The 26,328-nt window shown below is 44.4% G+C and overlaps 1 protein-coding gene across 1 annotated transcript; it reads left to right on the forward strand.

The window, feature by feature from the left end:
• Window positions 1-363: 363 nt before the first annotated feature.
• CKAP2 (cytoskeleton associated protein 2) lies at window positions 364-20,240 on the forward strand. Its single transcript, XM_038387228.2, has 9 exons — window positions 364-558; window positions 5,362-5,449; window positions 6,615-6,693; window positions 12,046-12,908; window positions 14,170-14,389; window positions 14,944-15,111; window positions 17,230-17,302; window positions 18,073-18,421; window positions 19,283-20,240. Exons 1-9 carry the CDS (start codon window positions 498-500, stop codon window positions 19,536-19,538), a joined length of 2,157 nt encoding a protein of 718 aa, XP_038243156.1. The 5' UTR covers window positions 364-497; the 3' UTR covers window positions 19,539-20,240.
• The last annotated feature ends 6,088 nt before the right edge of the window (window positions 20,241-26,328 follow it).

A 26,328-nucleotide genomic window follows, 5' to 3' on the forward strand; every position in this document is an offset into this window, starting at 1 on the left:
TTGGCATACTGTGGGGCCATGCGGGTACCCATCGCAGTGCCGCTGATTTGAAGGTATACATTGTCCCCAAACGTGAAATAGTTATGGGTGAGGACAAAGTCACAAAGTCCAGCCACCAGGTTAGCCGTGACAGTACCGGGGCTGCTGTTCCCGACGCCTTGTAGCCCATCTTTGCATGGACAGTTGGTGCAGAGGGCTTTGCAGCTTTTTTTTAACCGTGTGGCTCAGGGAGCACCCCAGCACCCAGCGGCTGTTTAGTTTCAATTCCCTCTCAAGCAGCCCCCCTCCTCCCTGCGCCCGCTGGCCGTGGTACTGCCCATGCGCACTGCGTCCGGCGGCGCGGCCCCGCCTCTCCCAGGGAGCTAGCCCATTGGCCAGTTCAAGTCTCGCGGCCGGGCCAATCCGGGAGGCGCTGCCCTATCGATCGCCTAATTCAAACGGCGGAGCCGGTGGTCGCAGCGGTTCGGTCGCTCCCTCCCTTTATATCGTCCGCGGCTATGAGCGGCCGCTTCCCTCCGCAGCTCCCGGCCACCCGGAGAGCCGAGCCGGCCTACAGAGGTAAGGGCCGGGGCCCCTGTCGCGGGACGCAGCTGGAAGGCGCCCGGCAGGGCCCCGTGGAGCCGCCCCTGAGCCGGGCTCGCCCGCCGGTGCTGCGGGCCCAGCCAGGAGGAGGAGGGAGCCCCAGCCCCTGCCTCGCCCCCTTCTGGGGGACCCCGTCCCGTCCGCCGCTGGCTCCGGCCAGCCCCGCTGCGGAGGCAGCCCTGACACCTCCCTCCAGCTTCCAGCCGCCGGCGTGCCGCCTGGGGGGGGGCGGGGGGAGACGGGCCTGGGGGCGAGTCCGGGTCTGAAATCCGCACAGCTGCCGAGGTCCGACAAGGTGGGTGGGACGCAGTGTCTCTTACTGGGTTACCTGACCCGCCGCGTGTCTCTCATGTCCCGGGGCCACCAAGCCGCAGGCCCGCGAGATCCCCCAACCCAGAGAAAGGAGCCGCGGGGGAAGGGGCAGGGTCCGTCCACTGTGGCTGAAAAGGCGGGGTAGCCCTCTTCGTTCACATGAAAACCTCGGGTTACGTTACACTGAGTCAACTTCTTAACCCTCTTCTCGCCCAAGTATGAACATGTGACAGTTCCAGGGACAGCGCAATCCGACTTGTCTTTAATATACACAACTAATTACCCCTACTGTTGTGCCTTAAAGATACCTTGTTAAAGAAACTGATTCTGCAACCCAAAATGGCTAAATTCATCCTAATTCTTCCTCCTTTTAATCAAAAAAGGCTTTGAGAAAGTATGCCTTGAAGATGATCTAATTTGGGGCACTGTCAGATTTAAGTGGTGGGGGGGCGAAAGCAAATTCCACTGTAAGGACGCTCTGAGATCAGTCTGCTGCAAACCCCAAATCTGGGGACTGTACCAGATTATTTCACCTGTCTGGGAGAGGCTTTTTCTTGGGTACCTGGGAGCCCCAGCATCATGGACTTTATGTAACAAAACCAACAACCTGAATAGCACCTGGAAATGAAATGGAATCTAGTACAGTCTCTGGAGTACAAGTATAATGTGCTCCTGTATAAAATCCTATTAAGTGACTGATCAGCTGCAATCATCATCATTAACTGGTGTTTCCCTGTCTTCAAGTGTAGCCCCATTTAGAGCACATTGCAGTAATCCAATCTAGAGATGAGAAGAGGCATGTATGATATTGGTTAGATCATTATCTGAAAGGAAAGATCAGAACTTCTTAAGCAAGAAGATACAAAATTGCTCTTGACCAATACTGCTATCTGGTCATCACAGACAGTTTAGGTTTTAAGAGAACCCCAAGATTGGAAACTTGAGTAGCAAAAGGAGGGCCTACTTGGTTAGAAAGGAAAATGTTCTCAACAGGGTAGGTAAAAATGTGACTAAGTTTTATAAAATGTGTGGGTTTTTTAAGTAGAATGTTTTATTTACATTCCACTTTATAGTCTGTAATTGCCAGAGTAGATGATTTTGTACTTGTTTGGTCAATTGTTAATAGAATTTCAGATTTATCTAGAGAATTTTCACATTTAAAATGCTGAAAAAGACAAGTGAGGCCTTACCAACTACTTGACTATGAGAATAAAACAAGTTAAAATAAAATTGATAAGCAAATAGCCCATTCTGTAATTACAGCCAGTATTGCCTTTTGATATATTGAGTTTCCACAAGTTGAGACCACTGAAATGCTTTGATTGGGCTATAGTCCAGAAGGATTTGCACTTGGAGGTTAATGGGACTCTTGCTCCTAAGTCACAAGTGCTTTTGAATATACTACTCCTATGTACCAAAGGGTTATAAGGAATAGCCAGCATGGATTTGTCAAGAACAAATCATGCCAAACCAACCTAATTTTCCTTCTTTTGACAGGCTTACTGGCCTAGTGGATGGAGGGAAGCTGTAGACTTGATATATCTTGATTTTTAGTAAGGCTTTTGACACTGTCCAACATGACATTCTCATAAGCAAACTAAACTAGAGAGTTTTGCTGCTTTAAAATTCACAACACGCATCCCCCCCACCCCACCAGTGTGGATGCAGTTATACCAGTATAAAAGTGGTTATACCAGTATAGCTTTATTCTTGCTTGGGAAAAATAAGCTATACAGAGCAGACTGAGTGGCTGTGTCACCCCTGCCCTGTAACCTGGGGTGCCCTTTACAATGCCTTGCTTCTGTAGCCTCCAGCCTGGACTATTCACAAAAAGCTTCCAGTATGTAAATCACTTTCAGCCATGTCTGTGTGTACTCCAGTGAGCCAGCCAGTCACACCTTGGCTCTTACAACCTCGGTTATGCTGCAGGGTAACCCGAACATACTCCCAGTCCCAGATTTTCCCCCCAGTAGGTCCTGTACTTCCCAGCCCTATCCTGGATAGTACAAATATATTGAGCCTTGTATTGTTTTAAGGGCGTACTGCATGCATAACTTGTTACCCCAAATGGAGTTACCCAGACACTTCAACTTGAACACACTGGATTAGATAAAGCAATAAAATAAGTTTAATTACAAAGAGATTTTAAGTGAGTACAAATGAAGAATAAAAGTCAGAAATGCTTACAAGAAAAATAAAAATAAAATGGTTACTGGTGCCTAACTTTAACAAACTATTAGCTTCAAAGCAAAGCTTTTCATGACATGCTTTTGGCAGTTTTATTGACCAAACTCCTTTAGGTCAGGACCCCTCCCCCAGAATCCAGTGGCTACTTCCTTTGTCTCTTCAGGTGCAGTAAATGTGATAGGCAGGATAGAAAGAGTGGTGCCTTGGGATGTTTGTCCTTTTTTATTGTTTGTTTCCCCTCTTGAAAAACATTTCCAGCTGAGACTCAGGAGACAGTCTATGTGAGAGGATATTCCCTTCTGTTCTCCCCTCTTCCCCCGCACCTGTTTGAACTTCTTTTGTCTTCCCTTCCTGTTTGATTAATTTTATTTACTGCTTAAATGCAAATGAAGGCAAGCACACGTTCTTTCCTTTGCTTAGGATAAACCTGTTTGCCACCTTCTGTTTGGGCAGGGCTGTGGGGTTTGGAATGTGTGTTTAATAACACCAGCAAATTGAGGTTTTTAAATGCATCACTAGGCATACCTTGTACCGTACAAACAATATTACAATGGTGTGAACACGGGGTAGGCTGTCACAACTGTGTGTAAGGCACCTTTGTTCCGATGTAATGGAGTCCACACTAGGACTTTATAAAAACCCTAACTGCCATAATTACACTGGTATAACTTTTCTAGTGTAGACCAATCCTGGGTCTAATGAAACATCAGCATAGTGTTATCAGCATACTAGTGACAGTGGAATCCCAAATCTTCCTTAATGCCTTTCCTTTCCTCTTTCACAGTATTTTCAACAGACTTTAAACACATTAGACAAGAGGTGAGAAGAAAGCAAATAGAAAAGCAGGTGAAGACAGAATGGAATTTTTCTCTGGAGCTTATACCTTAGAAAAATCTTTACCAGTTCTGTGAAAAGCAGATTTTTAACCTTTCACCTGAAATTGCAGTGGGGAGCAAGCTGCCTCTAACAGCTGGTGTTAACCAAAGTCTTCCACTGATAGAGGCAACCAAATAAATTTGTATATTATATAGTATAAACATTCTTCCAAAACACAGCACCAAGAGGTGAAATATTAACAATGAATGTTAGGTTGTTAAAACTGTAATCCTAGATTAAAAGTTTAACATATCACACTATTGTCTAGAATTCAGATTTAAAATCTGAACACTGCATCCTTAACTTCTGACACAGGGAACAAAAAAGGGGCCAGGGAACAAGGTTTGTTCTCCCTCTCACTTTATGGTAGATTTTTGAAAGGCCTGAAAGATTTTAAACAAAAAAAAAAAAAAATTCTACTTGTTTTTGTTCACTTATTCTCTTACTGAATGACTCTGTCAATAACTGGAGAGTTACTAGTATTATGACACTAGAAAAACTGTAGGGGTGAAAACTGATTGAGATAGAAAGGGACTTCCATTGAGACCCTTAATACTGAATTATGTGTGGAGTGGGGAAACTTGACTGAAGATTCAGCACCCAGTCCCTTCAGTTAGGGGCCTGAGAGAATTCTCTGTCTACATCAGTTTTCCAACTCCTTCAGTAAAAACAGGGAAATTAAGACTTCACATTCCTGAGTGTCTCATTGAGGTGTAAAAAATGGTTTTGGGTTTTTTTGGGGTGTTCGTTTTGTTAAAGAAACCAACCATTCAGGCCTTTTTACATGGTAAGACTATATCTAAATAAACATTTCTCCATGCTTGTTCTATTGTTGGTTCCACATCTGGGTGGTGGTAAAAAAGCACAAATATAAAATGAAGATCAGGTTCAGATGGCTTTTACCAGTATTGTCTATCTGTAGACTCAGTGCTGGCATAAGCTCCTCTGTGCCCTTTATGATAGCACTTCATTGTTGCTGCTGCAAATGGAACTGCGCCAATGCTAGACCCACAGTAGAAGACGTGAAAAGTCCCTGTAGAGGCAGCTATAGAGAATAAAAGAACACCACTGTGACTTGGGGGTTCTTGCTCAATGGTTAATTTAGCAGAACACCGACTGTGAGAAATGTTTAAATAAGCCACGCTTGAATATTTACGAAGTGTTAAATGAAAATCACGCTAAAATTGCTCAGTGTGTGGATATTAAAATTTTTATATATAGTCAGAATTTTTTCTTCAAATCTCTGGCCAGAGGCTTTATTTATTAAGTTGTGTTTGAGTCTTGTTTAAAATTGGCCTAAACATATTTCATTTTATTCTTATAACTTTGTTAGAAATGGGTTGAGCTGGAAATAAGGGTTTTGTGTATAACTAAAAAATGTTCAACTTCCTTTTAATCCATTAGAACAAAGAAGACAAAAGGTTGAAGAGTACTTGTTGAGAAAAAAGGCCATTTCTGGATTGCTCATACAGGAGAAGCGGACAAATATCAGGTGGAGTCAATACCTTTGTTTAATTAAATCTGTCTACCAGGAAGGGGCCAGTTTATCCCTTTACTCTCTTGCTGTGGGAAACTGAATTCCAATCGATAGCACTTAATCAAATTTTAAAAAGTTACATTATTTAAATCTCTGTAGTTTTATATCATGCTCCTGGCTAAAAGCCTGTGAGTGTGGGAGGGGCTCAGGTCTGGGGCAGAGGGTTGGGGTGTGGGGGTCAGGGCTGCAGGGTGGGGCTGGGAATGAGGGTTCAGGGTGTGGGAAGGGGCTCTGGGCTGGGTCAGGGGGTTGAGGTGCAGGAGGGGGTCTGAGCTGGGCATACAGACTCTGGGTCAGGGCTGGGGGGTGAGGTGTTTGGGGTGCAGGAAGGGGCTCCGGGTTTGGGGGGGCTCAGGACTGCGGCAGGGGATTGGGGCACGGGCTTATCTTGGGTGGTTCCCAGCGATGGTGCTAAGGCAGGCTTCCTGCCTGTCCGGGCACCATGGACTGCGCTGCGCCCCAGAAGGGGCCAGCAGCAGATCCGCCTCCTAGGCGGAGGCGCGTAAGCAGCTCCGCCCCCCATTGGGAACCAGCCAATGGGAGTGCAGAGCTGGTGCTCGGGGCAGAGGCAGCGCGTGGAGTCCTGTGGTCCCCCCGCTTAGGAGCCAGACCTGCTGCTGCCTGCTTCCGGGGTGCAGTGCAGTGTCAGAACAGGTAGGGACTAGCCTGCCTTAGCCGGGCAGCACTGCCCCCGGGACTTTTAATGGCCCAGTCGGTGGTGTTGACCAGAGCTGCTGTGACCCAGTGCCTTACGTACCACAATTCAGTACTTGGTCACGACCTGCAGTTTGAAAACCACTGTTCTAAAGCAAAAATAATAGTTACTAACTCTGTTTCTCGTTACTGTTGGCAAGAGGAACTGGTATACATGTCTTATGCTTGTGGCACGAAATATTTCTATGCAGTGGTTTTAATTTGTAAATTCAAACTGAAATAGATTTCCTTTTGGGACAAAATTACTATCGTGCTATCTTGTGGAAACCACGAATGCTAGATCTTGGTGGTTTCCCTGTTTAACATACAGAAATGTTACTATTGTATATATTCAAAATATATAAATATAATAAAATAAAAACATTTTTAGCTATTCTTAACTCTTTGCTTTTGACTTTTTTAAAAGCAATAACAGAACTGGGAAAGCAGCCAGTGATCAACCAGAAGACAAAATAAAAGTCTTAAAATCTGCAAAGCAGAAAATGGTAAGTCTGTGTGAGGTTTTTTTTTTCTTTTACATAACTGATAGAAACGCTGGTAAAACTGCTTGTTTTGAATTTGTCGCTACAAATTCAAATAACTTTTTTTTGTTTAGCATTAACATAAGTGACTTCTACAACATGAAAAACTTGTATGCATGTAGCAGTAAATGATTTAACTGGTTAGTGTGAACAAAATCTTAATCTGGGCTCCTGCAGAGCCTTATGAAATTCAATCTTTATGAATATACTGTGTCCCAATTTTTTTTCTCCAGTACAGAATAAACCTGAACTGACTACTAAGAGACCGAAGTGACTGATTAATGGAATATTTTACTGTGACATCTATAGTTCAAACTGTGGAATAAATTCCAATATAATATCCTGTCTTCACATACTCATAACTTCAGGAAATAAGTTTTGGCTGACATTTTCCATGCTTAGTCTTTGTATTTTTTTTTTTTTTTAAAGTTTGAGCAACATCTCTTTAGCTGTTAAGGGAGTGAAAAGTTCTACTGTAAAAGTTCTAATATCACTTTAACAGGATCACAGTAAAAGCCACTGATTAAAAAATTAATGTGGCATGGGTATAATTGTGAAGAGTGTGCTTCTCATAGTTATAAAGCACTGATAAACCTCCTGAGGATATTTGGAAGTAATCTGCTAAAAATCTTAGAGTTTAAAAATGCTCTTTCCCCATTTGTAGATCACTACATATGGCCTTTCCAGATCTGATGTGCACAGAGATTGTTGGTAGGACAACTTGTAAGAGGAGACTGAACAATTTAAATTTAAATATCCTTTCCAAAAATTGCCTTGTCAGGAAAAGGGGAAAACATCAGAATATACACCCACAATTTCAGGATTTAAATTTGAAAGGTGTAAGCCATCAACCACAGAGTATAACTAATATAACAAGACAATAAAATTAGAAGTAACAGAAATTAAATTAAGAAGGAAGGTTGGAACGGAGAGCTAGATAGGACGTTGCCCCATGGGGAGAACTCGAGCTGTAGAAAACCACCCAAGGGAAGAGTCGAGGAAACCCTTAGAGTAGATGAAAGGGATCAATATTTCATTGATAAGAGGATGAACAAGATGGGTTTCAGAGAGATCCACTTCCTGTGCGGAAAGAACACTGTTAACTTGGTTAAGTCCTAAAACTTCCTTTCTAAAACTCCATGCAGCATAAAAAGAGCTTTTTAAAAATTAGTGATGCCCTCCACAGCCCATGAGGTTCCAGACAGTTGTGTGAAATCTATAAGGCCTCTTGTGATGCTGCATGGGACTTGCCTTTCTCAAACAAGGCATGCCTTATGGCCCTAAATGTCATGTTCCTCTAATTGGTAAAATGAGATCCTTGAAATAAACTTTTTAAAAGCTAAATTTTTTGTAGTCTATGCTCCCTTATCTGTTTTTTTTTCTGGGGAAAAAAAAAACCCCTAAAAAAAGACCTAGAAAAAAGTTAGTGTCTCGGAAAGAGAAAAAGGTTAGTGTCCCAGAATGAGAGTTGACTTACATTTTAGAGAGCATCTTTACCATCAAACTCATTGGATCTTCCAACTTCCTCTTAAACATGCTGGTTGCTGCACTAAATCATTTGCTGTAGAGCAGGGCTATCAAACTCACTTGGAGGAGAGGGTTGGATTCCATATTTAATAATCTGTGGGCTGGGATATAACTTCAGAACTTCATATTCCCCTCAACCTACAAGGACTCCTATTAATGTCAGGAGATGGCTTGCACAAAGACCAAGGGAAGAACACAGTATGTAGTAACTAAACTATGTATTTATTCAGTACCTTATTGTCACATTCAGTAAGAAACATACTCCCCTTTAGGCCACAGCTATTTACCCTTGTTTCTCTCCCTCTGAACTCCCTCTGTACTTCCCTCCTTGGAGCAACTTCCAATTCCAACTTTTGGAAGCCTTCACTCCCCACCACCTTTTCCATTTCATCTGCTAAAATAGTCAGCAATGAAATAGTTAATGTTGACTTAAGTATTCACTGGGTGTTGTATTTGATCCTCCAGTAGGATTACTAGGTGATGGGGTGTTCGAACAAGAGTTGTCAATTGGGGCTGTCTACTGCCTCAGGGAAAGGATGTGACATTGGTTTACACTCAGTTCATGTCTTATCCTGGGGGAATTTTGTGCTACTCCATGTACACATAATTGAGCCCTGCAGCTTTCTAATTTTTTGCATAGAAAAAAGCTTCTGTCAGAATGTTGCTGCGATTCTGCCTTTTTCCTGTCAGAGGGTACTGTGGTGATGGAACAAAGCTGCAGTTCCCTGCCACTGAGGGAAGAGATCTGCCTTTGCAGCAGGCCCTGTCAGGAGATGGGGGGCTAGTTGGGGAGGACAGACTGGGGCAGGGGCTGAATGGGAGTGGAGGCACAGGGCCACGAGAGAGAGATGCAGAGACACATAGGGATGGGAGTGACTGGGTGGGGGGGAAAGCCACATGAGGATGGGGGGGGATACAGGGTGTCTGGGTTGGGGCACAGACACATGGGGTAGGGGCACAGGGAGACATAAGGATGGGAGTGGCTGGGTGGGGGTACAGGGAGATATAGGGGCAGATGTGCCTGACTGAATGGGAGAGGCTAGGGGTCAGCCAGGGTCTGCATGGGGGAAGTTCCCTAACAATCTGTCCCCCCTCTCCCCCCCAAAAAACAAACAAACAACAAAACCCTGTTCCATACTTTTCCCACCCATACCCAACAACCCTCCAAGTTCACACCCAGGCTCCTTCCCAGCAATTTGCTTCCCTCTCCCTCAGCTCCTCCATTACCCCTGACTCTCCCAAGCCTTTCCACTGCTTCTAAGGGGTGTAGGAAATACGGTTCTGTATTGTAGTTTAAATGAATTATTACCAAGAGTTCTGTAAAATGCTTAGTAAGGAATCTATTTGTCAAAAAACATTTCCTGAATCATTTTTATTGTCTGTATTGTTTGACATACTTGTTGACAGGTATTTTGAAATAATTGACCAAAAATAATTGAAACTAGTGTGATTATATTATGGTGTTTTCACAAATAAAATATACAGAATTTTAAAATGTTCTTTGCAAAATTTCTAATTTTTTGGCACAGAATTCCAGCAGGAGTAACATTGTCTGGAAGGCAATCTCTACAGTCGTATGGGCTAGAAACATTTTTTAGAATCAAAACTTAGATTCTGCACAGTCTGAATCTGACGTCCAGGCTGTATGTTTGACAGAATTACTTTAAACCAGTGGCTCTCAACCTTTCCAGACTACTGTACCCCTTTCAGGAGTCTGATTTGTCTTGTGTACCCCCGAGTTTCACCTCGCTTAAAAATTACTCTATTACAAAATCAGACCTAAAAATACAAATGTGTCCCAGCACATGATTACTGAAAAATTGTTTGCTTTCTCATTTTTACCATATAATTATAAAATAAATCAATTGGAATATAAATATTGTACTTATGTTTCAGTGTACAATATATAGAGCAGTATAAACAAATCATTGTCTGTAGGAAATTTTAGTTTGTACTGGATTCATTAGTACTTTTTATGTAGTCCATTATAAAAATAGGCAAATCTCTAGATGAGTTGATGTAGCCCCTGGAAGAACTCTTTATATGCCCAGGGGTACACGTGCCCCTGTGTGATGGGATCCCCAGGGTGCAGCCTGGGGCTGTGGGACCCCTGTGCCCCCTTAACTCTCCAGCCTGGGCTGTCTCTCTCAATGCTTTGCTAGTGACAAGCAGCAAACCCCTCTGAGTGCTGTTATCACTCAGCACAACTGCATGTGGAACTCCCCACCCAGCTAGAATCACGAGTGGCTCTGGGAGCATTCATGCAATCACAGAGTAAGGCACCAGCCAAATCCCGCCCCCCCCCCCAACTCCCAGTCTTGTACCTCAGGAATATACTGTCTTGCTCTGCTCAAGACAACCAGTGCAAGTTTATTAATTGGTTCACCACTTCATCAATGGAAAGTTAACACCAGCCTTTGTGAACCTGATCAGATTTACCACACACTTCAGGCAAACTCAATGGTAAAGGTAAACAGTAAAACAAGTTTGACTAAAAAAGATTTTTTTTTAAAGTAATTATAAGTAATAGGCAAAAAGTCAGTTAGTTACCAAAATAAAATAAGCATGCAGTTTAAACTCTCAATCCTATTAGACTGGGCAACATTCTGGGTTAAGCAGTTTTTCTCATCCTACTGGATACTGTAGTTCATAGTACACAGGTTTCACTCTTGAAACCTTGGCCAGTCTCCTCTGAAGTGAGCTGTAGCTCACGAAAGCTTATGCTCAAATAAATTTATTAGTCTCTAAGGTGCCACAAGTACTCCTTTTCTTTTTGCGAATACAGACTAACACGGCTGCTACTCTGAAACCTCTCCTCTGTTGGAATCTTCTGGGTGTCCTTGTTGCTTGCACCATATATAGGGGGAGGAGAAAAGGCCAAGCATAGGGCCACTGTGTTCTGCTTTATACCCCTAGTCCATGTGCTTGGAGAACACAAGTCCAGGCATGTCTGGTGGGCATTGCTGAGTCACCAGGCAAGGCTGAGCAATTCCTCAGGTGTGGCCTTGTGCAAGTAAGTCATTGCATGGCAGCTCCCTTGCTGGACAATGGCAGTTGATAGTTGTTGGACACCCACCTGGGCATTGGTTAGCTCCCTTGTCTTTGTCTCTAGGGTTCTAATATCTGGGCAATTCCCCAACTCACAGCGTGTTTTAGTGACAACCATACAACACAATCTCATAACTTCATATACACTAATGATATACATATTTAGATAGAACCATGACTTTCAGCGGATCACATGGGGTGAGGGATAGCTCAGTGGTTTGAGCATTGGACTGCTAAACCTAGGGTTGTGAGTTCAATCCTTGATGGGGGCCATTTAGGGATCTGGCTCAAAAATTGGGGATTGGTCTTGCTTTTAGCAGGGGGTTGGACTAGATGACCTCCTGAGGTCCCTTTGAACCCTGATAGTCTGTGACAACCTTTCCCCTGATACCTCACATAGCATGCTTTATATAAAATATCACAATTGTATATAAATGATGAATATGGGGGTTACAGTGCACTCCCCCCGCTCTAGACTCGAGACAGTGGCCTCTTATCCTTATTTAATGCTTGGGTGAGGATTTTGCAGCGGCAAGCAGAAATAAGTTCATATTCCCCTTGTTTGACTCCCTTGTAGATGTGATACATCCCCATTTTCTTCAAGGCCAACTTTCAGTATTAATTTTCTCAAGTCTTGTAAGCCTACCACTGATTGGAAGTCTTCTGCATTTCATTTCAGCAACTTATATTATTGCCATATGTTATGCATTTTTAATATCTTCATGTTACTTCTAATTTCAGGAAGATAAAGAAAATGCTAATAGACCTCCAGGGACTCAACCAAGCAACACTCTGAAAAAAAGCACGGCTTCTTCAAAGGATGAAACCTTGAAAACTACCACCATATTGACAAACTCAACTATAGGAACAAATTGCAGTCCTGAAGATTTTAGTTCAGCTATTAATGCTTCCAAAGATGAACTTGTTGAAATAAAAACTTACCGTGTGTCATTTAGTCAGTCCTTCCTGCACAAAAGAAACATCAAAGAGAAGCAACTGATTGCAGACAATCAGAACTCTGATTCCAGCCTGCCAAAGAAACATGTGCCTGGCTCATATTGTGGCAAGGTTATACCATCAAAGATAAACTCCTTCCGAAAAACACTAGAAAATGAGGATGCAAAGCGTTCTTTAGCAAACCAGAAACCTATAACTCCTGCCACCAAACCAGCAGTGAGACCATCCTCCACCTGCAGCAACAATGCAATCATAAATAATATTAGAGCCACAAATTTGGCTAGTGCTATTAAACCTATACATGCCCCATCCTTCCAGAAGAGACCACCTGTGAGGGCTTCTCATAGTACCCACTCAAAGTCCATCCAGAACAAGGAGAAACAAATAGTCACAAGAGTGTCTGTAAATCATGAGACTGTCCAAAGAAAGCCTGATAGAAGTGGGCCACCATCATTAAAGACAGCTCTTCACAGTGCTAAGCCCCCTTCTGTGCCTAGGGCAAAGAGAACTGAGGTTCCACTCAGAGATGTCAGATTAGGAACTTCAGCGAAGTCTGTTTCTGTAACCTGTGGTACCAAGGCCACCCAGGATTCAAAAACTGGCAACAGAAAATATGTTCTGCCAAAAGAGTCAATGGAAGAGAGAAGGTAACTGGATTAATCAAATTGTGGGTGGGTGGTGTGTTAAAAGGTTATTTTCCCCTCCAACCCCCCTCATTAAGCAGATCTCAGTAGACTTGTTTCAACCGTGAGTGGATGTGCTCATATTGCTTTTTGGTCCACTAGTAAGTTTATATATGGAAATGTTTGTGCTCAGAACTGCAAACTACCTTTTCTGGTTGAAAGGCATCAGACTCTGAAGAAACCAAGATTTAAAACTGAGTAGAACTTAGATATTAATTGCAGCAGCATTTTAGGCTCTCAACTTGTCCTGCTTCCTTGTAGTTTTTGCAGTATCGGAGAAACACATCTCCAGTGTCTCAGGCCTTCTTGTGTTGTGTTGGCCTTGGCAAACCTGACACTGGCGTATGTGTAATCAAATCACAGACACCCAGCAACTTACAAAAAATAGCTTTGTGTATGATGTATGTAGAAGTGAGTATAGTATTTATTAGAAACTGTGTGTAATGGGGAGGAGAACTAGGTAGAATAGCTCTAGATCAGAGATCTGAATCCAGTCTAGATAATTAGTGACGGTTGTTACCAGCTAATGACTGTTGGGTTTCTTGTATGAAATGAATTGGTATTCTTGATGCAGTCATCCCAGTAGGTATCCATAATTTAGCAATAATTGGCAGTTTCAGCATGAAGCCGAAGGATTCAAATGGGGATAGAGTCTGACCTATACTCTTCAGAAATGGCCCTTTTGAAATAGGACCCAGGCCTGCTATGGTGGGGAACGTGCACTGCCACACCGAATGTTCTGCCTGCTCTATGGATAGATGGATTCTGTCTTTAGGACTCAGTCTAGTGCTCCTCATAAGTATAAACTCAGTTCAAATTTTTGTTCCCTAAACTTAAGGGGCCATCCCAGTAGCTTAGAAGCAGTTCTCTTTACTATGTAGGAAAAGCAGGGTTTTTGTTAGGTTTTTTTTTTTGTACCCTCAATTTTTTGCTGCTGTTAGACAAGAGAAGATAGAAGTGTCTCAACTTGCTGATCATAAACATCTCTAGCAGATGGAAGTAGCGGCATCAAGGGTTTCAAAGGCTCCTATCCAGGCGTAGGTAATAGATGCATGGCTTGATCTTTAGATAATTAAGAATTCTTTAAGAATTTTCCTCATCTACCCTCAAAGTATGTTTTTATGTGACTTATGTTGACTGGCCCTAATCTTAATCCTTGTGTATATATGGTGAAAAATAAGATATTCTACAACAGATGCTAATATACTGATTTACTTAAATGCAGAATTCGTCTGGCTGAATGGAAGGTAACCAAAGGAAAAGTGATAAAGAGGCCACCATCTACTGTGCTACAAGTAGCCCAGCCTGAGACACAGACATCACAAGAAACTCCAAAAGAACCAGTTGAGTCTTTCTGGGCTACCATAGTAGAAGAGGATGAACAAGGATTATTCAGTGAAAATGTCAACAAAACTCTTGCGGAATGTCTGCATTTAACAGAACAGGTATTCATTTTGTTGCATACTAACATCATGATCCTGTATGCCCTTAGTGTGTGGAACTCCCATTGATTTCAATAGTAACTTCATATTCTGAGGGCTCGTGTGATTGAGCCCCAAGTAACCAACCACCTGATTTAGGAAGCAAGATGCACACTAGATTTGACTTCTATGTGGTGCCCAGTATCAAAGGAACGGTAGTAATTCCATAGTCCACTTGCTGCTGCTTTAATTTATTGAACTTTTTTACAAAAGTTACCTTAAAAAGCGACGCGTCTAGAACTTGGAGAAGAGAAATTATCTCCTATTTCCTAACACTCTGTACAGACAAAAGTTTCATTTTGAAGACTAGGTGAATGAATAGCACATCCTGATGAGATAATGATTGTAGCACGTTCAACGATAGTTCATACTAAATATTTTTCATAACTACCAATTTAATCAGGGTCACTAGAAAAAAAAGAAGCAAATACAAGTTTTTGGTAACAATTGTATAGACGCTACCTTGGAATATGTTTGTTTAGGATTCAGTCTTCCTGTCATTTTATGTAAATATTTAGGGTTTTCCTGGGGATGAAGTACATGCAATGCTGGAAAAGCTGATTCAGAGTGTTCCAGATGCAAAAAAACTTGCAAAATACTGGGTGTGTCGCATGCGTCTTGAACAGCTGGGCCCAATTGAAAAGATCATTGCTGTTTACGAGGAGGCTATTCTGGCAGGAGCGCAGGTGAGAAGCAGAATCTTGAGGTTTTTCCAGTGAAAAGACGTGATGGATGTAAAAAACTGGTGCATGCAGAAGAACTTCTATATCGGGGGTCAATAGGCTGACCGTGGGCCAAATCCAGACCACCAGGTGCTTCTTAATGGACCCTGAAATCTTTTTATTATCAATATTGTTTATAAAAACCATTTTCTCTGTAATTTTGGTCCTTGACTATACCTTGACCAAGAAATTTGGACCTTGACAAAAAATAGACGATCCCTGTTCTCTCTCTCTCTCTCTCTCTCTCTCTCTAATAAAAAAAAAGAGTACTTGTGGCACCTATATGTTCTATATGTTAACAATGGCTGCTTCTAGTAAAAAGGGTGGCTCACTTATATTGAATTAGTTAATTAAGCATACAAGCTGTATAAGCTTCATAAGCTTGTTACAATTGTGAATCTCTCTGCATTTATGCTGCAACTTCAGTAAACAGTAACTATTACTTTCAAGGGGAGAGAAATGAGCATCAAAATTACTTCTAGAAAAAATGACGAAAAACTGTAACTTCTAACGTATGCAATATTGTTGTAGCTGTGTTGATCCCAGGATATTAGAGACACAAGGTGGGTGAAGTAATAACTTTTTATTGGACCAACTTCTGTTGGTGAGAAAGACAAGCTTTCAAGCTACACAGAGACCTTCTTCAGGGTTGGGAAAGGTACTCGGAGTCGCAGCTAAATACAAGATCAAACAGAATATGTGCTATCTACTTATGATTCTCAACCCCTTGGACCAGTGGTCCCCAAACTTTTGAGGGTTGCGCCCCCGTGCTCCCTCCTGGAGTGGAGGGTGGGTGGGGCTGGGGGTGTCATGGACAGGGTAAGGGGGCTGAAGCTGGGAGTGCAGGGATGGGTCTGGAGACTGAGCCACGGCTAGGGGCTAAGGTTGGGGGTGATAGCAGGAGCGAAGTCGCAACCAGGCTGCAGTGAGGGCTGGCAGTGGAGCTGAGGCTGTGGCTGGGGAGGGTGGGATGGTGCTCCCTCCCTGTCCCCTGTGGGGGCTGGCCCAGACTCACCGTGCCCCCCGAAGGCCTGTGGTGGGGGTGCGCCCCACACTTTGGGGACCTCTGCCTTTGACATAGGCCGCAAAAGATTTAGACTGAAAACTGACTCAACAGAATTCAACTATATATACAGACAATAGATTTCCAAAGAGGTCTGCACCCCATTCAAAAATTTTTAGGGGTTTGCAACTGAAAAAAGGTTGAGAACCACTGTTCAAAGGGACCATTTAATGTGAAGTGTCCTGCTAAGGCCCCTGTACTCCTCTGACAAAGAAGGGGGGGGGGGTTAGTGGGTTCTAAAGATGAGCCTGGGAGCTTTAAATTCATAACTTTGCTAGACACTAAAAATAATGGTCTTAATAAAGACACTGGATTTATGGCTCATTACAACAATCTGTATAACCCACTAACCCTCCCTTTTTGTCGTATGACTACAGGAGTGTTTACGGGCCACTTCACCTTGAATGATCCCTTAGAACAGTGGTTTTCAAACTTTTTTTTTTCTGGTGACGCAGTTGAACAAAGTTGATGCCTGTGACCTAGCGGAGCTGGGGATGAGGGGTTTGTGGTGTGGGAGGGGCTCAGGACTGGGGTGCAGGAGTGGGTCAGGGCCCTAGGGTGGGGCTGGGGATGAGGGTTTGGGGTGCAGGAGGGGGCTCAGAGTTTGGGGGTTGGGGTGCAGAGGCAGGCTTCCTGCTTGTCCTGGCACCACGGCCCACACTGTGCCCCGGAAGCGGCCAGCAGTAGGTGTGGCTCCGCATGGCTCTTGCCTGCGGCAGGGGCCCCCCCAAGCTCCCATTGGCTGGGAACCAGTGCTCAGGGTGGGGGCAATGCATGGAAGCCCATGGGGGGGTCTGCCTAGGGGCTGGACCTGCTGCTGGCCACTTGCAGGGCGCAGCGCTGTGTCAGAACACTTAGGGACTAGCCTGTAATGTTCATAATATAACTAAGGTGATGCACAATGCATCACCTTAGTTATTCTAGAGTTTAATGTGGAAATTAAAAATAAGTAGGGACTATAAAATCACTCGCTCAGAGCTGACTTTATGGGCCATTAATGGAAACAACTTTTCTTCCAGCCTAAGGATGAGTTACGACACACAGTAGCAGATATTATGAAGAATACTGAAAATCTTCCAAAGTCCGTTGTTGGTAAGATTGAATACTCTATTTCATTCAGTTAATTTAAGGTTATCTGACTCTGTGAATAAAATGTTAAACTTTTTTAAAAAAACAGTGTGCACCTTATCTCATTCAGTCGTATGGTATGGAAGCCGATCTATTTAGTGTCTAAACTTCAAATTGTCTGAAACATAATGCAGAGTTTGATTAAAACTTACTGATTCCTCCTCAGCTGCTAGCATGTTGCCAATAGTGACAAGTGACACTGGCAGACAGGAGTCAGCCTGAGGTTCAAATATTTCAAAAAGGTCAGGGACTAAAATCAGTAACTGGAGCAGATTCTCTTGAGTGGCATAAAGGTATCGGCAAATTCCTGCTGAGGACTCGTCCAGTATGGTGAATTAAAGGTGCCTAGTGTGGTGGTTTTTTCCTCAAAGTACTATACACCTGCCACCTGAAAATCGGGCTGCTTTCAGGTATGTCAAGTTGATGGTTCCAAATCATTATTTGCCTTTGGAAATTTAGGCCATTGTGGTTTGTGGTGATTCACCTTCCTTGTGGGGAAAATGTGGTTTTAGCAACCTAGGTAAAACTAAGGCCTATGAAACGCTATTGTGCAATAGATTGTTGTAAAAATGGTTTGGTGTGCAGAAGCTCTAGAATTTCAAAGATATCCCTTACTGGCTACTGAAGAACATGGTGAAACCACTGACTTTTGTATCTTGTTTTACACTTGTTATTAGATCCTTAATTGCAGCTAATCATGACTGTGTTCCTATTTCTAACTTTGTAACTTTCAGAGGAATGTGTGAAGGAAGAGGTTATCAACAAAGAAGCTAACTCTTCAGTAGAGAATGTAGATGAAGTCTTCAAAGAGCTCAACTTGAATGATGAAGAGAAGGCAGAGATTAGCAATGAAGTCATCAAGAAAGAGGAAACTGATTCATCCTTGAAGCCAAGACAAGAGACCTTACCTAAAGAAAGTAAAAAGCACAGAACAAAGTACAAAGAACAAAGTAAGAAGTCTGCAAACTACAAAACTGAAGATACAATAAAAGATGCAAACTTAGAATTTAAGACTCCTGAAAAAGAAAAGGAGGGGTCGTATTTAATTAAATACAATTTGTCAACCACTCCATACTTAGAAAGGTAAGATCGCTTATGGTAATCTTAAAGTTCCTGCTCTTCCACAATGTCTGGGGAAACCATGATATGTATTTGCATCACAACTGCAACAAATCAAATGTCCTAGCCTAGTGAACATCCAGTTTGGAACTGGAATTCAAAGAGTCTAATCTTTTGAGGGCTGCTTCTCATTTTACCATTGGGATGAATGGGTGGAGAAAAGCTTTACATCTAAAGGAAAGACTCTCTTTATAGGCCTGTCACAACTCAAATCTTTCAGATTGACACAAGCCATCTGTCTTGGCTTTTCTTTTGGCATAAATATCAATTGTCTCCACACCTTTAAGAGGATCTTATTAGTCACAAAATTTAATTCTTTTCCTCTCGGGGTTAACACTGAAGAGCCTAGGATGCTTACTCTGAACACTACAAAGCAGAGCTTCCCCTGCTCAGGATGCCCAAAATACATTATGTACTTGTGGGAAGTCCTGCCCAGCTTTGGAATCTGTGTTGCTGTATGCCTGGTGTAGACGGCTGTACACTCTCTGGAGGATTTAGGGAGAAGTCAGGTGTATATGTGTTTGCTTGGAATAATTCTTGGCGAGTGGACATAGAACTCTATCCTTGGGCAAAATGAATTTAGTGCTTAAAACATACTTAACACTTCTCTGGATTTAGCTTCTGGGGGCATTGCATGTGGTCATTATCTTTTCTCTCTTTGCTGGGGAGGGGGGAATGGGAGGTACAGTTGGCTAAAGCAGGAAGCATGTTTGTATGGTTTCTGACAGGCTTTCATGTGGATGTTTCCATAGAAAGACAGTAAGACTAAATGTGGCTCAATATACATCTTTAATACACACGTGTTTTTTTTTCTCTCTTCTGAAGTGTGAAGAAAAAGATGCAGTGTGAGGCAAATGAGTCTGCTGTTAAAGATATAAAATTCTTGACCCCTGTGAGGCGTTCTCGTCGACTTCAGGAGAAGTTGTGCAAGCTACCAGATATGTTAAAGGACCATGATCCCTGTGTTTGTTCGCTTGAACAGCTGGGAGAACTCGGAGCTGTAAACAATGCCTTTATCTACAGACAGAACAGTGCACTACAAGAACCCATTATTCATCTGGAAGAGCAAGAAGAGCAGTAACTTTAGTGGGGAAGGATTTACAAATCCTCTTAAGTTTGATTCATTCCCGGTTTTGCTATTGGTGTATTCTGTTTTAGATATACAGAGCTGGCTTAGTAACTCAATGGTTTTAAGATTGTTCAAGCAAATTCCATATGGCTTATTTTGGAGTACAGCAGTTGCAGAATCAAGTATAGTGCAAACTTCTCTTTTATTTGAGAGAGAACTTTAAACTGTCACTTGTATTTCATAAATTTTTCTCAAGCTTTGTAGCAAATATGTAGTGTTGGTTTGTTTTGCATTGTAAATATTTGTCTATCTTGTTTAAATGTTACGTTGAATACTAATTAGGGAATGGATTTAACATACTAATAACCGTATAATGGATGTCTAGCCATGGTGACCCCCTCTCCCCATTATAAGCTAAATAGTTTAAAAATTCACACAATTTACATTCTTGCTCTTAAAAGAAAACCATAAAAATGATGATCAATGGGGGGTATGTATTGATGTGTAACAGATTTGCTGAACTGGAAAACTGAAACCAAATATTAAATTAAATAAATGGTGAACTTCAAAATAGCTACTACATGCAGTTTCTATTGTAGAGTCTGATCCAGTAAAGCACCTGATAGTCCCCTTGTTTAGTGTATTGAAACTGTAATATAGGCTTGTGTTAAGCAATCTGTAACATAAGGCTTTATATTAAACTTACCAATTTGAGTTACATTTGTTTTATTTATACTAACTTGTTTACATCTTAAATTCAGGGGACTAGAATTGCAGAAAGTGATTTTTTTTTTTTTTTTTTTTTTTTTTTTTTCCCCAGCTGATGCTTGGAAGATGTCCTCAGTCCAAGAGATGTCACCAGTATCTTTCAAATGCAGGGTAGACGATGGATTTTGCATATGTATCTGCTTACTTCCCTCCCTCCTCCCATAGTTTAAAAAAACAAAACAAAACCATTGGGCAAAGTGATCTTATTAGCCAACATGATTAGTTACAATTTTGAATGTTCACTTACAATCTTTCCACATCATAAACTCAAATAGTAGTTAACAAGCTTGTTCCCTTGTTGGCAACTTCACCTGGGAAATAGAATTCAATATGAGTATTGGAGCTGAATTACTCTTTTCACTACAGAATTCTCCATGTCAGAGAGAGAGAGCAGTACAAACTTCTCCACACACCACTGGCTGTGCAGTCAGTGTGTAGTATCTGTCATCTCTTATGCACTAACTGAACTTAACTGCAAATACCAGCTGCCCACTAATTCCTTAAGATTATACTCTAACTCCATGAAGAGGAAGCAGTTCTGTTTAGAAGAACCATGGTAGGTATCTTTCCACCCTCACTTCACTCTAAGGCCAGGTTTATAGATAAGTTTTGCTAGCATACAGATTGGTTAGGAGCATGGAGAAAAATGTCACTTCCCTAACCAATGCAGCTATGCTGCCAAAAGCCTCAGTGTAGGTGCAGTTATGCAAGTAAAGTCCTCTTGCTACTGTACCTTTATTTTGTTTGGGAAACTTGTATGAACTACTGCTTTTAAAAATAAAGTAACTCTTGCTGGTATAAGCTGTCTCCATTAAGAGGATTTGCAGGTGTAGCTAAATATGACTAGCACTAAAAGCACAGAAACCCCTGCTGTTCTTTCATTATAGAAAATGTATGGTACTCTCACCCTGGTGTGAATTTCTTGGGTCCTTGTGGCTATCGCCTATAAAATAGGAGCTTTTTAAAACATACATGAAAACTCCCAGATTTGAAGAGATTACAAGATAAGACTGACTTAACTGAAACTAGTAAATAGTACTTGGCCCAGTACATTTCTCACATACTTAATATTTACTACATTAAGAAGCAATACAAAAACTAACAATGTTAGGCCTGAGGCTTCATGTATCTCTAGCAGAAACTGCATTTATGCCTTCTGTATATTAATACACAAACTAATGTGGTTGGTGCTTCTCCATTTGCATGTTGTTTGCCTAGATAGTTTTTAAATGGAATGTACTTTCAGTCTGATAGTGTGAGGGGCTGAGTTAGTTTTGATATCTGCAATATTACAGAAACTGAAAATGTTTTTTTTTTTTTTTCTTCAAGTGCTTGTTCATGTCTATTCCAATCAGGTGTGCGCGCACCATGTGCACTGTTGTCGGAAACCTTTTTCCTTAGTAGCTCCCGTCAGGTTGGCTAGGGAGCCCCTTCAAGTGGCCTATATATGACCCTGCCAACCCCTTCAGTTCCTTCTTACCTTCTGTGGTGGCTTTGGAACTGTCTCTCGCTTGCTTCACAAGTGCTCCCTTAGCCTAGTTACTTATTCTTCTCGGTTTATTATTTTGTACTATTAGTGTAGGTATAGTTAGCTACTATAGAGCAGTGGTTTTCAAACTCTTTTTCTGGGGGCACGCTTGAAGAAAATTTTTGATGCCCGTGACCCCAGGGAGCAGGGTATGAGGGGTTTGGGGTGTGGGAGGGGCTGGGGCAGAGGGTTGGGATGAGGGTTGTTGTGCCAGGGTGGTGCCAGGAATGAGGGGTTCAGGGTGTGGGAGGGAGCTCTGGGCTGGGGCAGGGGGTTGGGGTGTGGGAGGGGGTCAGGGTTCTGGGCTGGGGGTGTGGGCTCTGGGATAGGGATGAGGGGTAAGGGGGTGCAGGAAGGGGTTCCAGGTTGGGGTGGGGCTCAGGGCAGGGGGGTTGGGTTGGGGTGGGGACACGGACTTAACTCTGGCGGCTCCTGATCAGTGGTGCAGCCAGGGTGCAAAGGCAGGCTTCCTGCCTGTCCTGGCACTGCAGACCACGTTGCACCCCAGAAGCGGCCAGCAGCAGGTCCTGCTTCTAGATGGAGGTGGGCAAGTGGCTCCGTGTGGCTCTTGCCCACAGGCACTGCCCCTCCCCTCCAGCTCCCAATGGCTGGGAACATGGAGCTGGTGCTTGGGGCAGGGGCAGCACCCGGAGCCCTGTGGTCTCTCTATCTAGAAGTTGGATCTGTTGCTGGCCACTTCTGGGGCGCAGCGCAGTGTCGGAACAGGTAGGGACTAACCTGCCTTAGCCAGGCAGCACTGCCGACGGGACTTTTAACCGCTAGGGTCCTTGGGTGCTCAGCAATGTGACCGAGTGCCTTACATGCCACGACCCAGTACTGGGTCGTGACCTGAACTTTGAAAAACCCTGCTATAGAGGGTGTGAGCAGGATAGTTCCCATCTCTTCACCACTTTCAGGGCTCTGGGGCATGCTGTGGTACAAGTCTCCGGTACTGGTGAGACCGGCACCGTCTAGAGCCAAGCCTGCAATGATGCGGCGCTCTCAGTCACTGGACTGGCATTGTGCCCAGAACCGCTCCTGATCACCATAGCCACATCATTCCCCAGCACTGTGATCAGCGAGAACACGTCTGGCACCAGGGGCGCGGTGCTCCATCTCCGTAGCGCTGAGCATGCATCTGCACCAGTCCAGAATGCCCTTGCAAGTGGCACCAGAGCGCAGAAGCCAATTACCAGCACTGGAAAGACAGCACCGGTCTCCCTCACCAGACCGTTGGCGCTGTCATCGGCAAGATCGTTGCAGCACCGGTGGCTGACGCATGGGGTCTCGGCACCGATGGGGTCTTCGCCCTTGGGCTCTTCAGAGTCTGATAGACTCCAGGTGCTAAAGGGACATGCATGCGGCTTGGCAGCCAGTGTCAACCCCCCACACAATGGCATTTTTGGACCCCCTAGGCTTACCATCAGGCCCAGGGTACCCCTTCCAGAGGATTTAGATCGGTGATTTCTGGACACCCTCCTTACCAGTCACCTAAGGATAGACCTGCTACGGGGGGAGCTGAAGAGGCCCTCTCCAGGCCAACCCTGCAGACTGAGGAGGTGGGCACGAAACCTGCCCAAGACCTGCCGGCACCTCACAAGACATCAGCCCCTGAGGAGCCAGTGATGGAGCTTGGTGTAGTCCAAGAGCAACCCAGGCAGCTCGAGGGCCAGGAGGACCCTGTACCACCGCTGGTGGCCTCATCTTCCTCACCCAATGAAGTGGTAGCAGGAGTGTCAGCCATAGGGCCCCTGCCCATTGACCACAGGGAACACCAAGTCCTACTCCACTGCATTGCCCGCAATGTGAGCCTGCAGGCGGAGGAAGTGGTTGAGGCAGAAGACCCAATGGTGGACTTTCTTGCCCCAGAAGGGCCTTCCCGGGTGGCGCTGCCATTAATAAAGACCATCCAAAGCACTAATAAGACCCCGTGGCAGACACCATCCTACCCACCACCAGAGGAGTTGATAAGAAGTATTTCGTCCCTTCCAAGGGTTACAAGTACCTAGTCTCACACCCACACCCTTGCTTCCTAGTTGTCTCGGCAGTAAATGAGGAGTGTCAGGGGCAACAGGCACTGGCCCCTAAGTCTAAGGAGGCTAAACGCATGGACCTATTTTGAAGGAAGGTCTATACTGCTGGAGGCGTCCAGCTGAGGATAACCAACCAACAGGCTGTCCTCAGCATGTATAACTTTAATTCTTGGTAGTCTATGACTAAGTATAAGGAGTTGCTCCCCACTGAGTCAAGGTTGGAATTTTCAGACATTGTTGAGGAGGGGGAAGCGGTAGTGAGGACCTCCCTTGACTTGGCTGACTCAGCGGCCCATACCATGTCCTCTGGGGTGGTCATGAGGATCACCTTGTGACTCCAAGCTTCCTACTTACCCCCAGAAGTTCAACAGACCCTTTGAGGGCACAGGGCTGTTTTCGGACCAAACAGACCCTAGGATGCATAGCCTTAAAGACTCGAGGGCAACTATGACGTTGCTGGGAATGCAGATACCTGCTACCCAGCGCAAACACTTGCTGTTGCTGGGGCTTAATCAACCTTGCCCAAGACAGGACTCCTACTGCCGTAGAGGTAAGAATAACAGCTTCAAGCCTTCAAACCTGTCTTCAGGGCAGGGACAGGGCCCCACCAAGCCATCATTGGGCTCCAAACAAGGATTTTGAAAGTCCGCCTGAAGGCAGTGTACCAGCCACCTTACCAGATGTTTCCCCATGCTTCCTGAATCGTCTGTCTCACTTCTACTGTGCTTGGTCACAAATAACATCAGACCACTGGATGCTCCACAGGGTAGAAGTGGGATATTCTCTCCAGTTCTGCTCCTCCCCTCCCTCCTACCCCCCTTCCCCATCCCCTCTTCAGGGACCTTTCTCCAAGCAACTCCTTATGCAGGTGGTGCAATTGCTCCTTGCCATAGGGGCAGTGGAGGAGGTTCCTCAGGAGCTAAGGGGCAAGGGATTCTACTCCTGCTACTTCCTTATCCCCAAGGCAAATGGGGGTCTCGGATCCATTTTAGACCTATGAGACCTATGGTGATGTTGAAGTTCCACACGGTCTCCCTGAGCATGATCATACTTTCCCTGGATCCGGGAGACTTGTACGCCACCCTTGATATGAAAGATGCATACTTTCACATTGCCATTCATCTGGCTCACAGGCGTTTCCTGAGGTTTGTGGTTGACCACAAATACTATCAATTCATGGTGCTCCCGTGCGGTCTGTCGATGACCTCCCGAGTGTTCACCAAGTACGTGTCGGTTGTCATGGCCTTTCTCCGCAAGAGACAGGTACAGGTATATCCCTACCTCAACAACTGGCTGCTGCGGGGGCACTCCAGGGAGCAGATGGAGTACCAAGTTCAGTTGGGTCAGAGACACTGTTTTGAGAGACTAGGACTCCCTACTGTAGACAAGTCAACGCTATCCCCGTCCCAAAGAATAGAATTAACTGGTGCAGTGCTGGACTCTGTGCAAGCGAGAGTAATCCTGCTAGAGTCCGATTTCAAACGATGACAGGCAATACCCCACCACAACTGTAAGGGGGTGTCTGAGTCTCCTTGGGCACATGGCAGCCTGCACCTATGTGGTCAGGCACACAAGGCTGAGGCCACTCCAGGCATGGCTCGCCTCAACTTATCCAGGCTGGGACAGTTTGGATTCTGGAGTGACAGCACAGGAGCAAATTCTAGAATCCCTTTAGTGGTGGCTAGATCCTTGCATGGTTTGTGAAGGAGTCCTTTTCAGCACTCCTCATCCCTTCATGACCCTGGTAATTGCTGCAGCCGCTCTGAGCTGGGGGGTCCACCTAGGAGACCTACAGATGCAGGGTCGCTGGTCACAGATCAAGTTCTCGCTTCATATCAACATCAAGGAGCTCAGAGCAGTGCGACTAGCCTACCAGACTTTCCTGACCAGAATGCAGAGGCAGTGCGTGGTGGTGATGACCAACAACACTACTGCCATGTTTTACATAAACAAGGAGGGTGGAGCCCACTCCTCCCATCTCTGTCAGAAAGTTCTCCAGCTTTAAGAATTCCACTCCATTCACCTGGAGGCGTCCTAGCTCCCAGGAGTATGGAATGAGCTTGCAGACCACTTCAGCAGGTCATTTTGCAACCACGAGTGGTCCATCTAGTTGGATGTCACCTCCTTCAACCTGATCTCCAATCCCTCCACCTCATGGCTTGGAAGCTTCATGGTTAAACCTCATGGAGCTCCAATGCTCAGAACAGATGAGGGAAGTACTGCGTGGTAGCAGGAAACTTTCTACTAGAGCTACTTACCTAGCTGCATGGAAAAGGTTCTCATGCTGCTGTGAGCAGCGCTCCCCCACCCACCCCGTTCCCCTTGGTCGGAGTAGCCGTCAAGAAGAAACTGAAGGGGGAGGGTTAGATCTAGCAGGGTCCTATATTGAGTGCTCTGAAGGTGCCATTCCAGGTGGCTTCCTAACTGACCTGACAGGAGTGCTAAGGGAAAAGGTTTCCGGTGACTGTACACA

Source organism: Dermochelys coriacea, chromosome 1 (assembly GCF_009764565.3).
Source record: "Dermochelys coriacea isolate rDerCor1 chromosome 1, rDerCor1.pri.v4, whole genome shotgun sequence".
Classification (NCBI taxonomy): Eukaryota; Metazoa; Chordata; order Testudines; family Dermochelyidae; genus Dermochelys; species Dermochelys coriacea.

Bases quoted from the DNA above. Each gene is read 5' to 3' on its own strand.
- CKAP2 (XM_038387228.2), top strand. From the start codon at position 498: ATGAGCGGCCGCTTCCCTCCGCAGCTCCCGGCCACCCGGAGAGCCGAG. The intron at 559-5,361 runs GTAAGGGCCGGG...TTAATCCATTAG, and splicing joins AGCCGAGCCGGCCTACAGAG to AACAAAGAAGACAAAAGGTT. The intron at 14,390-14,943 runs GTATTCATTTTG...GTAAATATTTAG, and splicing joins GTCTGCATTTAACAGAACAG to GGTTTTCCTGGGGATGAAGT.